The following is an 11,935-nucleotide window of genomic DNA, read 5'->3' on the forward strand; positions in this document are numbered from 1 at the left end:
GGGGGGGGGAAGCGCCTCGTCTTATTCCTGATCTCGCGATCAAGCGATCCTAGTCAGGGTTGACGGATCTCCTCGACAGCATTAGCGAGCATGTCTAGCATGACTTCGTAGTGACCCCAGTAGTCATTCCGTTGATACAGCTGGTCTGACCACGCATTAGACCGACGGAGCCGAGTCTATGACAACTTGGACGATGCGGAATACGTTTTTGGAGCCGTTCTGGCAAGACGGGTCACGCTTCATCTCAAACAAAACAGGCCCTCGTAACACGCATTATGGGCCACTAAATATCTGTTCGGTTCGAGGTCATGCTTCACCCATGTGGGTGACATGGCGAGCAGAATGACTCCAGTCATTCTACACGTAAAACGTAAGAAAGAAACACGTAGAAGCAGCTTCCAGAACTTATTTCGTAGCGTCCAACTACTCACTAGGTTTGGTTCCACCGCTCCAACGCTTAGTCCGACCGATTATCTGGCGGAATGGCTACTGGGCTCAACTGGAAGCCAAGATTCTGCCCATGCTCGCTGGCTCCGTCGAGGAGATCCGTCAAGAATCCGTGGCTTAGACTGCACGATCCCGAGATCACGAATGTGAAGAGACGCCGCTTTACTAGCTGCTAGACATCAACACTGACGTCATTACCTGCACAGAACTTATCAGTTCGTCAAAACAATCGATAACCGGGCAGCCTCTCACTGGGTCACTGGGCGTCACAGAGCCGCGGACTGCGGGCCGCACGTTACCCCCAGAGCCAGCGCACACACAGACTGAGCGCAGTTCGTCACGCAGGCGGCGTCTGCAGTGGTGGGACGAGACGCACGCTATGGGCACAGAACCGCGCACGCGTTTTAGTCAGAGCAGGATTTTGTTTTTGATTCGTGCATTGCCGCTTGGAGGCATTCCGCTATCAACACAACCGTTATCGTTCGTCCTTATGACATTTCCGTGGTTGTCTGGCCGGAATTCCATGGTTTTATCCCAAACCCCGGTATGTGTGAGTGTCCATTTCGACTGCTCATGCACTCACGTTTGGCACCCCATTCTTTTTCACTCATATCACTTTCCGGTTTGATTGGGATAAGAGACCATTCGGCCAGCACTGGTCATTTTAGATCTATGCTGCTTCAGAAGAACGGGTGAAGACTGCCGTTTTTAGAAAAGGGTCAGCTGGAACAGACAGGAACACGTCACGCCGGCTACACTGGCTTGCTGAAACAATCCATTGTTGATTCATGTGTACGCAAAATTACTGATTTAAACTATTATGCGTTAAAACAAAATACTAGATCAATTTTCCCAGAACGTGCTGCATATCCCTCGCAGCTCAGAAGGCATCCCTTTTCACATCCAGTTTAGGTTTTTCGGTAACTTGAAAACTATCAGACGTTGTAATTCGATACGTAAAATTTCTTGGTGAGATAGATCGCGCCAATGCCGTACGATTTGAGAAGTACCGATGCTCCCCAACCATTTCTCTATCACATTGTTCATGAAATTAGCCTCTTTGTGCTCCATTTAAGCACGTGAACCGGTCTGCGGGCCCCAGCAGCCAGCAAACCACACTTAAAGCATAGGTTTCCCTTGTACCAAATACATAGTGCCCGGAACGGTTGTCAGTAAATTCTTCCGCAAGCACCGAGAAATAACTTACTGGTCCACGATAACGTCGCTATATTTACGTGACCAAACAGCATATTGTAAGCCTGAAAATGATACATTACAACTATACAATTTCGTCATACTGAAATGTCTTTTTCTAACCAAAATGTTGAAAACGACTCATCAAAAAGCAGATGACGACCACCTTTGTACTTAAAATAAAAAATACCAAGACATTCGTGGGTTTGCAATAATATAGCGTCCGAAAATTTTGCTATTCGATTGAGGATCCCGCAAAAAAACCTATAGCAAAACCCGGCCTATTGCTCAGCATTAATATGCATCAACAAGCTCAACTCGACCATACGAGCCAGTTCCATTACATGTCTTCACAAAAGCCAGCTCTCGCTGACGTCAGACGGTGCCGCAAGGAGGTGCGGGGGGGGGGGGCGGGCGTGCCGTTCGGTGACGGCTGCGCACGGGCTGACCTGTGCCGCGGGGGGGGGGGCGTGCCGTTCGGTGACGGCGGCGCGCGGCTGACCTGTGCCGCGGGGGGGGGGGGCTGGGCGCGCGGGCTGACCTGTGCCGCGGGGGGGGGGCGTGCCGTTCGGTGACGGCGGCGCGCGGCTGACCTGTGCCGCGGGGGGGGGGGGAGCGTACCGTTCGGTGACGGCGGCGCACGGGCTGACCTGTGCCGCGGGGGGGGGGGGGGCGTGCCGTTCGGTGCCGGCGGCGCGCGGGCTGACCTGTGCCGCGGGGGGGGGGGGGGCGTACCGTTCGGTGACGGCGGCGCGCGGACTGACCTGTGCCGCCGGCCACGTCCAGCAGCCGGGTGCGGGCGGACGGCCGCAGCCGGCTCACCAGGGCGTCTTTCCACAGCCGGTGGGCGCCCAGACTCATGGCGTCGTTCATCAGGTCGTACTTGCCGGCCACGCTGGAGAATACCTCGTGGACTGGGCGGCACCGGGCGGCTGGGTCAAAACACTGTCCAAGCACGCTGGCGCATTTCAGAAATCAATGCTGGAACACGATGTGAGCTGGCACGATCGAAAAACAAATGACATCTTAAATTCCCTCTGCATGTCACGAGTTGAAATGTGGACAGCTTTGTATCAAACAACCGGAGGAGGTTGCGGTAAGCATTATCAGACCTCACTGAAAAAAGCATCAGCACCTTTGCCAGCTTTTTCATCCTCCTTGACTGTTGTGTAGCCGAAGTGGGTGGAGCCGCTGCTCTGCGAGCATCTACGAACAGCTGGCCGAGATAGGGAGATGGCATGCCTGCATAACAGATCTCCTGTCTTTGCAGGCAGTCTTCCCAATTTCAGGCTATGATGCATGACATGTGTGACCTGAAAAAGGTGGACCATATCGTAGTCAACATAACATCGGCCCTGATGCAGACGAATTTTGTCCGCGCAGGTGACATGTTTCTAGCTGGTTTCGAAAGAGACAATTGTTCACAACGCTGTGAAACCACCTTGCTATGCAAATAGATTCGATGCCCCCATCACTTTCCCTCCAGTCTTTGAGGACGCAGGTGGTCATGGGTTTGGTCCACAGCAGTCTAGGAGCCAGTTTCTCAATTTTTCCACAACAGCACTTAATCTTGGTTGTTCATGACAAAAATCAAGCATAGCACTGACCCCGAAGTTCTGAATCCCATCACATCATTCATCCTGAATCCCAATCAGTGTTCAGAACATGGGTGCCTTTACCATACAATTGGCAGTTCCCCTCCCCCTCCCCCTCCCCACAACCCCAGGAATGATTTTTTCGCTGAATTTTGATGGGTCTCTTGGCCTTTGGCTCAGGCCCGACATCAGTAGGGCTTCCTTAGCTGACTTCCACACTGGGAATCACATGAACTGGGAAGTGATCGCCTGGTCGTGGTACCAACGTCGCCTCAGGCAGCGCCCGCGGCAGTGGTTTGGCGGATGTGGTCTGCCTTTGCATGGGCCTTTCAGTCCAGTGATGTATCCCCTGGACAGGGCCCCGGTCAGGGTGCTCTGTCCACCAGGTCCGAGGAGTCGGGACAGGCCCGCCGCTGACCTCGATCTGAGTTCCCGGAGCAGCCCTCTGTCCACCGGGCCCGAGGAGTCGAGACAGGCCCAGGATCATGCCTGGACAGGATCCAGATTTGTCCAGCATGGGTGCTGAATATGGATACCTCCAACTGCTGCACACATTGCATGTATGCATGCATCCCTGCATATGACATCAACCAGCATCCCACCACAAATTCCTCCATGGTTGTTAAACACAAATATTGTTTTGAAAATGTCATGCCTGCACCCAGTGGTAAAGTTTTCTCCTATTTGTCATGAAAATGTACCACCTAAGGTGTTGTTTGAGCCCACCGGTCAGTGAAACATAGGACTAGCAGTGCCAATTCATCAATGTAATTGCAGACTGGCAGTAAGAAACTCACTGAACTCACCATGTCTGCCATTTGCTCTCAGTGACCTTACATGGGCAATAGGTGATGAACTGAACCTGACCCAGCTTTCCAATGAAGCTGGCATTGTCAAGGTACTACTACATACAAATTATACAAATATTAGCTCTTGAAGAGCAGAGTTGCAATGGCTTGTCATTACAACAAGGGATGAATGAAATATGTGTCATATTGCCTATTGTCAATATTTACTATGCTATCACTGCCAACATAGGATAGCACTAAAAGTGAGAAGCCATTAGTGTGAGGGGAGAGTACCAAGGCAGAGAATTGGGGCAGCCCCCTCTGCTATTGGCCAAGGTGGATGAATTCTGCTGCCTGAAATATCAGGATGTTCCACAACAGGATACCCCAGATCACAGACAGAACTTTCTTTCAAACCAACATGAGGGTCATTAAGATACACCAGAGACAATATCAGTTATGTACAAGAACTTAAATACCTAACATCAGGCCCTATTGGTCAACAGGAGGTCCATGTGAACAGGAGGAGGCCCTGCCAAATCATGGGGATCCCAAGACCACAGAGATCCCTGTCAGCCCAAGTAGAGAAACTAATGATAAAGACCTAAGGCCCAAGCAGGGTAAGAGGAACCTTTACCCAGTGACATACATGTAACCTGTAATACATAAAATATACATGACATATGATGCATATGCATACATATTAGATAAAATATAATGCATATACATATGATACATGATATACACATAATACACATTTTTGAAAAAAGTGGATGAAGTCTGAGGCAAACATGGATCAAACAAGTGGATGAAGGCTCTCTGAGGTTTGATGAGGACTAAATAACAGGCACCAGATATCCTACACTGGCCACATGGATCCTACATGGATCAGCCTGCCTGCTTGGGAAAATTGGCAGCACTCTTCATGCATCAGTGCAATTCCTTAATACACAGAAGTATCAGGCCAACATGACAACAATACTGAATTCTGATCATATACATCACAATACCTTTTTTTGCTCAAAGGGGCTTATTATGCTTAACTTATTCACTTGAAAAAGTAATACAAACTATTTTAGCACTGGCAAGACATGCAATGACATACTCTACACATTTTTACAAGAACCAAACTGCAGCAGGAATAAAATATTCTGGTAGTAAGACCTATTGTTTATCTGCTTGAATTATGTTGGCATCAGAAACTGCACAGCTGCATTTCCTACATATTTCCTATGCATGCTCAATATGGAACTGGTCTATTCTGTGGATGGTATCTTTGAAGCCTAGCATGATAAAACTTCACCCAGTCTGGAAAGTGACCATCATTTCCTGGAGGGCTTTCAGTGATATTGAACTGGACCAAACATAATTGGATTTCAGCATGTTACATTAAGTTAGTTCCTGTTTTTAACCACAACAAAATATGACAAAATACAAATACAGCATCAGTGATAATTTACCAATGCAATTTCACAGCTTTCATGTTCACCTAAAAAAAACAATCATTTCCATCCAAGGGACAGCAGTGACAAGCATGATAACTGTTTATTTATCATAGTGAGGACACATCAGATAGTAATTGGGAATTAATATGCATAGAGAGCATCCTAACTCATCACATGTTGAGGCAGCCAGGTGCCAGCAAAAAATGTCTGACCCAATATTTTTCCTATCTGCCACTTCTACAAAACAATGTTGTGCAGAAGTTACATGTAAGCCATTGCTGAGATCATGAGAATACTTTTCAAAATTGGGGGGCTGTAACATTACTTGAGCCAACAAAGCCAATCTTTCCAAGCATCGCCTGCAGGTCCAATGTTCAAAATGTAGCCTTTCGCAAGTCCGGGCAGCCTCTGTGGTAAGCGAAGTGACACTTCTGACACGGACACACTATTCACCACCAATCACGTCGAATCAGCAACTGTAACGTGTTTGGCAAACAAAAGCAAGATTGATATTTGACATTACATAAATCTTTTCGACCAAAATTGTTTCTTGATCGTCACTTTCGTCGACTTTGCCATGTGCTGCCATATATATAGAGATACCAAATATGGTCTTACTTTTAGTGTATTGCATGATGTGGTGGATGGTGTAGTTGTGCTGTCGTCTGAATTTCCGGTTGGTGATTGGCTACACCTGGGCCGTGTTTCCCCATTGGAAGAACGTTCACAAGCTGTAACCTATGACGTCAGAGGAAAGTGCGTCATAGCTGCCCCTGCTTGGACGAAGGTCCCCTAGGTATGACCAGGGATCAAGTTACTACTCGTCCCTGATTACTACAAATTGCTGCGAGTTTTTGCTCATCAATGAGAAACTTGTCCCTGGTATGACATAGGCTTGTTGTTAAAAAAACTGGCGATCAATCGTTATGCGCGTGTTACCGAACACTCTGTTTTTATAGCGATAGAGTGTGATAGTTAAATGCAGTTTCTCGAGATAATATCGCGTCGAATTATCCTCAGCTTCGCGCATTGACATCAAATGCTTGCAAACGTCTATGAAGCCTAGCTTTTGTTTATTGAAGTTAGGGGTAAGTCTGCGCTAATTAATAATGCATCATTGCAACATGCACTTCGTGTTTGCTGCAATTTGCCGGATTCTCCCAAAGCACGATAATTGCCATTCATATCATCAATATGCATTTCAGGTGATAAGTATAGGGCATTGATGCCTGTTGTTGAAGCTATGAAACTAACACATTTGGTTAATTTGAGCTTTATGCATTCACATGACACATGCTTTTGAGGAATATACCCAAACCATGTCAGAACTATCCCACAAGTGGTAAGCATAAGCGGTCCCATAAGCGCTGACATTCACAGTCAGTCACAAAAATAGCAATCCAAAGGTGCAGTCAATGTACCACACATGTGCAGTCAATAGTTCCAGCCTGTGCTTGGTATGCCTACTGAGTGCTGACCCAACCCATTTATCACAACATGATACATGTTATACTTCCCTGCTCCCAATCAGCATTAATACTGTATATGTCACACCTTGCTTCCAGAGAAAGGAACAGTTGGCCTGGCTCTGTTTCAGAAACAAATGAGGTTTCAGATAATGCATCATGCAATATTCTTTCCAAAATTCTACTTTCAAGATGTCATGAGTTTCCACTTGGGTATGGTCAGCTGCCTAATGTAAGCTTAATCTTGCTAATTAGGTGACAACTTGAATAAGATGATATGCTTAGCTACTTTGCTTGTGCTGAAGTATCTTGTATGCATTTCAATAACATGATTTCTTGGTTGCACCAGGGTGTTATCAGATGGAGTCTCTGACTGAAGCAGTGGAAGCTGCCACACACTTTGCTGGGGGAAGACCTCTGCAATGGAGGGAGTGGAAGCAGTGCCTGATGCAGCAAGGTGATGCCCTGACCTCTGATGAAATTGCCCAGCTTGAGGAAATTCTGGCAGCCAGAGGTGATCAGCCTTCAATGAAGCTGTTCCTTGATGACTACACAGAGAAAATGATTAAGTACCAGGAGTGCAGGTCGATCCTTAGCAACGAGCGGCTGCCACTGGACGACGTCGAAGTGACGAGCGCGCTCGGTGGCTGCGTCATCCGCGTGGCCGGCGCGTGCGAGCCACTGGGGCCGCAGCACAGCACCTGCTACACGCTGACGGTGCGGGAGAGTGTCGCCTGTCGGCTGGAGCTGGCGCCGACTGAACCGGGCCGCCGGCTGTTGCTGCTGCTGCTGCGCCGGCCGGCGGACGGCCCGCTGCTGGCCGCTGCCTCGGCCACCGACGGCGCACCGGCGCGGCTTGACCGCCGGCTGCCGGCCGGCCAGTACGGCGTAGCGGCGCTGTTGCTGCCGCGCGCCGCCGAGCGCGCCTCACCGTCGGTGCCACGTCGCCAGCTCTTCACCGTGGCGGCCGGCGGTGACGTGCAGCTGACGCCGGCGTACGTGGCGCACCTGACGGAGCTGTTCCGCCTCTGGGACTGGGACGGCAGCGGCGGGCTCAGCCGCGCCGAATTCAGCGCCTTCAACGAGCTGACTGCTGGCGAGCGGGTGCGCGACGACGAGTGGGCGATCGTGGGCGCCAACTTCGAGACTCGCGACGGCGAGCTGACGCCGGCCGGATTCCTGCGCCTGCACCAGCTGGAGGCCGAGGATAACGCCACGGAGCCCGACGAACTGTGGCTCTCGCTGACGGCACTCGGCTTCGGCCCGGACCTGGCGCCGCGCCGCGCCGCCGGCTTCCGGCTGGCGGCGCGTTGCGGCGCTTCCGGCGCGATGGCGCTCGCCGTCAACGGCGTATCGCCGCTGCCTCGCGGCCTGCTGCGCCAGCTGGCGCTCGGCGGCGAGCCGCTGGCGCCCGGCTGGCGCCGCGTGGCGTTCGAGCACGTGGCGTTCGTGGTGTTCGCGAACCTGGGCCGCGACCCGGCGCACGCGGTGGTCGACACGACCGGCTGCGACAACTGCGAGCCGCTGCTGGAGCGGCCGCCGCTGGTGCCGCCGGCCGGCTGCGCGCTGGCACAGTGTCTGCTGCGCGTGGACCCGGCCCTGCCCTGGAGCACCGAGGTCACGGTGACGGCCGAGCCGGTGCGCTAGCGGCCCGGCGGGCGGCGCCGACGCCGCCGCACCCGGCGAGACGCGCCGGCCGCTGGCAGTCAGTCGGCGCGGCTCCCGGCTGCTCTCCGTCCACACCACCGGCGCTGTCAGGTTCAGCGTTGGTAGTGCCGCGCCGTCAGCGTTGGTAGTGCCGCACCGTCAGCGTTGGTAGTGCTGCGCCGCCATTACTGGTAGTGCCGCGCCATCAGTACTGGTAGTGCCGCGCCATCAGTGTCGGTAGTGCCGCGCTGTCAGTGTTGGTAGTGCTGCGCCATCAGTGTCGGTAGTGCCGCGCTGTCAGTGTTGGTAGTGCTGCGCCATCAGTGTCGGTAGTGCCGCGCTGTCAGTGTTGGTAGTGCCGCGCCGTCAGTGCTGGTAGTGGTACGCACCGTAGCGAAGACAGCTGTTCGTATCGCCCTCAGTGTCGTCCGCGTGCCGACCACGCCTAACGCTCGGTCATGTTGGGTTGGGTCGGGATCCAGTCCGGTCCGGTCCGGTCCGGTCCGGTCCGGTCCGGTCCAGTCCAGTCAGCCGGACTGGGCATGCCATCGCCAATGGGACGCATGCGTGTGATGGCACTGTTGATGTCATAGTCCGTGATAGGTCGTCGGCTCATCAAGAAGCGCGTCGCCGCCTGTCACCAGTCGCCACTAGTCACACACCAGTCAGCTGTCAGGGTCCGTGGTAGGTCGTCGGCTCCTCAAGAAACGCGTCACCGCCTGTCACCAGTCGTCACTAGTCACACACCTGTCAGCTGTCATAGTCCGTGGTAGGTCGTCGGCTCCTCAAGAAGCGCGTCACCGCCTGTCACCAGTCGCCGCTAGTCACACACCAGTCAGCTGTCATAGTCCGTGGTAGGCCGTCGGCTCATCAAGAAGCGCGTCACCGCCTGTCACCAGTCGTCACTAGTCGCACACCAGTCAGCTGTCATAGTCCGTGGTAGGTCGTCGGCTCCTCAAGAAGCGCGTCACCGCCTGTCACCAGTCGCCGCTAGTCACACACCAGTCAGCTGTCATAGTCCGTGGTAGGTCGTCGGCTCATCAAGAAGCGCGTCACCGCCTGTCACCAGTCGTCACTAGTCACACACCAGTCAGCTGTCATAGTCCGTGGTAGGCCGTCGGCTCCTCAAGAAGCGCGTCACCGCCTGTCACCAGTCGTCACTAGTCACACACCAGTCAGCTGTCATAGTCCGTGGTAGGCCGTCGGCTCATCAAGAAGCGCGTCACCGCCTGTCACCAGTCGTCACTAGTCGCACACCAGTCAGCTGTCATAGTCCGTGGTAGACCGTCGGCTCATCAAGAAGCGCGTCACCGCCTGTCACCAGTCGTCACTAGTCACGCACCAGTCAGCTGTCATAGTCCGTGGTAGGTCGTCGGCTCCTCAAGAAGTGCGTCGCCGCCTGTCACCAGTCGTCACCAGTCGCACACCAGTCAGCTGTCACAGTCCGTGGTAGGTCGTCGGCTCATCAAGAAGCGCGTCACCGCCTGTCACCAGTCGTCACTAGTCGCACACCAGTCAGCTGTCACAGTCCGTGGTAGGTCGTCGGCTCCTCAAGAAGCGCGTCACCGCCTGTCACCAGTCGTCACTAGTCGCACACCAGTCAGCTGCGATGGTCCGTCGTAGGCCGTCGGCTCATCAAGATGCGCGCCGCCTGTCACCAGTCGCCACTAGTCACACACCAGTCAGCTGTCATTCCGCGTGACGTCGCCACTGCCCTCACATTACTGGCATCAGGCGCTCTACCATTTGATTCAATGACCTTGTGCTGATACTGGCTGCTAATGTAGAAGCGGTGGGTCAGACGGCGGGCCATGGACCCACAGACAAGCCATTATGTTGGCATGCGCAACACGTGTAGGGTTGCAAAACACAGCTTCCTGGCTATTGCGCAACATGTGTTGACAGGTTCGCGGATATGTCTAGCGTCATTGTCTCGTCACAACTGCAGTTTTAAGGACACGATGAGGCATCGGATGCATTCGTCCGAAGCTAGCACAGATCGTTGTATGTACTGGGTGTGCATCGTCTGCTGGTAGCATAGCCCTGTAGGCAATGTGATAGTATTCGCGTCCTTTTGAACGTTTTGCCTCGATTCGCCAGTTACGTGAAATCGAAGATCTCATATTTACACCTAGGCCCCTGTGCCTTTTGACCAATCAGGTACCGCACCTTTACCCTGTTTCGAAGAGCTCGCATTGCACGTCATACGCGCATGTGTAATGACCCACACAGTGCGCTTGAGTACTTACGGAATCTTTATTTGTCGTTGCCCAACTCATTCGGCCGTGAACTAGTCATCACAGGGTCACAGCGATGGATCACAGCCACTGCTGAATACAGTGTCGCTACAGTGATACGTCTCTGGCGCAGAGTATGGCTGGCATGAGCCAAAGGGGCTGGCAACGCTTGTCTCCAAAGAAAACAACAAAAACGTCTGAGCAATAGAAAGCCGAAAACTGGTGCTGAAAGTAGTGACCGGTGTCTGACCGGCCGGTGAAACGGCCGGTGACCAGTGTCTGATTGGCCGGTAAAGCAGCCGGTGACCAGTGTCTGACCGGCCGGTGAATCACTCGGTGACCAGTGTCTGACCGGCCGGTGAAGCAGCCGGTGGCCAGTGTCTGATTGGCCGGTAAATCAGTCGGTGACCAGTGTCTGACCGGCCGATGAAGCAGCCGGTGACCAGTGTCTGGCCGGCCGATGAAGCAGCCGGTGACCAGTGTCTGACCGGCCGGTGAAGCAGCCGGTGACCAGTGTATGATTAGCCGGTGAAGCAGCCGGTGACCGGTGTCTGGCCGGCCGGTGAAGCAGCCGGTGATCAGTGTCTGATCGGCCGGTGAAGCAGCCGGTGACCGGTGTTCTGACCGGCCGATGAAGCAGCCGGCCGGTGACCAGTGTTGACCGGCCGGTGAAGCAGCCGGTGACTAGTGTCTGACCGGCCGGTGAAGCAGCCGGTGACCAGTGTCTGACCGGCCGGTGAAGCAGCCGGTGACCAGTGTATGATTAGCCGGTGAAGCAGCCGGTGACCGGTGTCTGGCCGGCCGGTGAAGCAGCCGGTGATCAGTGTCTGATCGGCCGGTGAAGCAGCCGGTGACCGGTGTCTGACCGGCCGATGAAGCAGCCGGTGACCAGTGTCTGACCGGCCGATGAAGCAGCCGGTGACCAGTGTCTGACCGGCCGGTGAAGCAGCCGGTGACCAGTGTCTGACCGGCCGGTGAAGCAGCCGGTGACCAGTGTATGATTTGCCGGTGAAGCAATCGGTGACCGGTGTCTGACCGGCCGGTGAAGCAGCCGGTGATCAGTGTCTGATCGGCCGGTGAAGCAGCCGGTGATCAGTGCCTCACCGGCCGGTGAAG

At 53.5% G+C, this 11,935-nt stretch overlaps 1 protein-coding gene across 5 annotated transcripts in view; it reads right to left on the reverse strand.

Moving 5' to 3' along the window:
* The window catches only part of LOC119110603 (2-methoxy-6-polyprenyl-1,4-benzoquinol methylase, mitochondrial), a 10,987-nt gene extending 5,017 nt beyond the window's left edge, over nucleotides 1-5,970 (reverse strand). The window contains exons 1-3 of one of the 5 annotated variants that reach the window (XM_037234489.1): nucleotides 5,923-5,970; nucleotides 2,777-2,954; nucleotides 2,406-2,555 (exon numbers count right to left, since the gene is read on the reverse strand). In XM_037234489.1, the coding sequence (XP_037090384.1) occupies nucleotides 2,406-2,555; nucleotides 2,777-2,942 (316 nt within the window). In that variant the 5' untranslated portion in view covers nucleotides 2,943-2,954; nucleotides 5,923-5,970. Of the gene's footprint in view, nucleotides 1-2,405; nucleotides 2,556-2,776; nucleotides 2,955-5,792 lie in introns of all 5 variants that reach the window. The other 4 variants (XM_037234487.1, XM_037234488.1, XM_037234491.1 and 1 more) reach the window with 4 other exon arrangements.
* Between the last annotated feature and the right edge of the window lie 5,965 nt (nucleotides 5,971-11,935).

This window comes from Pollicipes pollicipes, unplaced genomic scaffold (genome assembly GCF_011947565.3).
Source record: "Pollicipes pollicipes isolate AB1234 unplaced genomic scaffold, Ppol_2.1 Scaffold_7231;HRSCAF=8579_pilon_pilon_pilon, whole genome shotgun sequence".
Taxonomy (NCBI): Eukaryota; Metazoa; Arthropoda; class Thecostraca; order Pollicipedomorpha; family Pollicipedidae; genus Pollicipes; species Pollicipes pollicipes.